General features: G+C 62.7%; 1 protein-coding gene across 1 annotated transcript in view; it reads right to left on the bottom strand.

Moving 5' to 3' along the window:
• The window catches only part of ARX (aristaless related homeobox), a 12,575-nt gene that overhangs the window by 8,491 nt on the left and 2,511 nt on the right, over positions 1-1,573 (bottom strand). The window contains exon 3 of the mRNA XM_019625244.1: positions 964-1,553. Coding sequence (XP_019480789.1) covers positions 964-1,553 — 590 coding nt within the window. The remainder of the gene's footprint in view (positions 1-963; positions 1,554-1,573) is intronic.

Here is a 1,573-nt window from a genome sequence, read left to right as displayed (position 1 = left end):
AGAAAGAAAGAAAGAAGGAAGGAAGGAAGGAAGGAAGGAAGGAAGGAAGGAAGGAAGGAAGGAAGGAAGGAAGGAAGGAAGGAAGGAAAAGACCGACCTCGGGTGAGCTTGAATTGGAGCATAATCACGCGGAACACCCAGGTTGGCCACCCATCCAAAACGAAAACTTCCCCCAGCTGTTTCATCTACGGCTTGCCAGGTTCCCAGGAATCATTACCCATCCCTGTAAACCCGTGTACGTTAAACTTGCATTAAACCAACACTGGGTTTAATGTGGGGTGGGGAGGAAAGCGATGAGAGGGGAAGATTCTGGCGGGTGCCCCCAGGTGTAGATCCCAAATACTGCCCAGTTCTGACTTCGGTTATTTCAGGAGTCCTCAAGCGGCAGAACTTGGATCTTTTAAAAGGCCTTCTGCGTAGGCACGGGCTCCAGCTTCACTGCGAAGAGCGTAACTGATACCCACCAGGCTGCTGGGGCATCAGGCGGGGGTGGCGAGCGCCCCACACACAGGCCAAAAATAGCCCTTGCTTTGCTTGGGCCGCTAGGGCCGGCAGCGCTTGCTGCGCCTCGCCTGGGACCTGGCCCGGCCGCTGCGCCCGAGGCCATGAGTGTCTGTGTGTGCTGGGGTGCGCGCGTCTCCAAGGTGGCACGTTTGGGCGTCCTTTGGAGAGGCCGTTTCTTTTTCTCTCTAAAACTTGTAGTTTGAGAAAAATTAAACTGCAGAGACATTGGGAAGGAAAGAAATCATCCCAGCCTAAAACTTAAAGCCCGGAATAGGGGTGGGGGAGAGGGAGTGGGTAGTTAGTCGTGAGCAGGGGTAGGTGCGTTGGGACTGTGCGCCTGGGTAGAGTCCTGGAGCGAAGTCCCTGCCCCGAGCCCGGGGCCCCGGCCCACCGGCCTCCCGTCCCTGGGGCCTGTTTGCGCCCTCCAGTCGCTGCCACCGACCCACCCCATGCGCGTACCTGGTGAAGACGTCTGGGTAGTGCGTCTTCTGGAAGGCCCGCTCCAGTTCCTCCAGCTGGTAGCTGGTGAACGTGGTGCGGTAGCGCCGCTGTTTGCGCTTCAGCAGCCCCTCCTCCGAGTCGCTGCCCGCAGACAGGCACACGCTGTCCTCGCCATCCTTGCCCTCAGCGTCCTCGGGGTGCAGCAGCAGCTCCTCCTTGGGCGACAGCTCCCCGCCCTCAGAGGCCACAGCGGCAGCGGCAGTGGCCACCGTGCCGGTGGCGGCCACGGCGCAACGCCGGGGCTCCTTGAGCAGCGCTCGGGCATCGTCCTCCAGCAGCTCCTCCTCGTCGTCCTCCAGCAGCTCCTCTTCCTCGTCCTCGTCTTCTTCGTCCTCCAGCAGCTCCTCCTCGTCCTCCTCGGCACCCGTGCCGCCACCCGCCGCCGGGGCGCCACCCGGGGCGCCTGCCGCGCCGAGGCGCTCCTCCGGGTGCGTGGGGCCCCCTGGGCCGCCCAGCTCGTCCAGCGCGGGCGGTGGCGGCACGAAGGGCGCCCCGTTCTCGCGGTACGACTTGCTGCGGCTGATGCTCACCTGCGGCGCTTGACTGATCTTCAGCGTGTCCCAGGCCG

This window comes from Hipposideros armiger, unplaced genomic scaffold (assembly GCF_001890085.2).
Source record: "Hipposideros armiger isolate ML-2016 unplaced genomic scaffold, ASM189008v1 scaffold_620, whole genome shotgun sequence".
Taxonomy (NCBI): Eukaryota; Metazoa; Chordata; class Mammalia; order Chiroptera; family Hipposideridae; genus Hipposideros; species Hipposideros armiger.
Note: the sequence above shows the minus strand (reverse complement) of the source record. Positions and strands in the feature narration are given on the sequence as shown.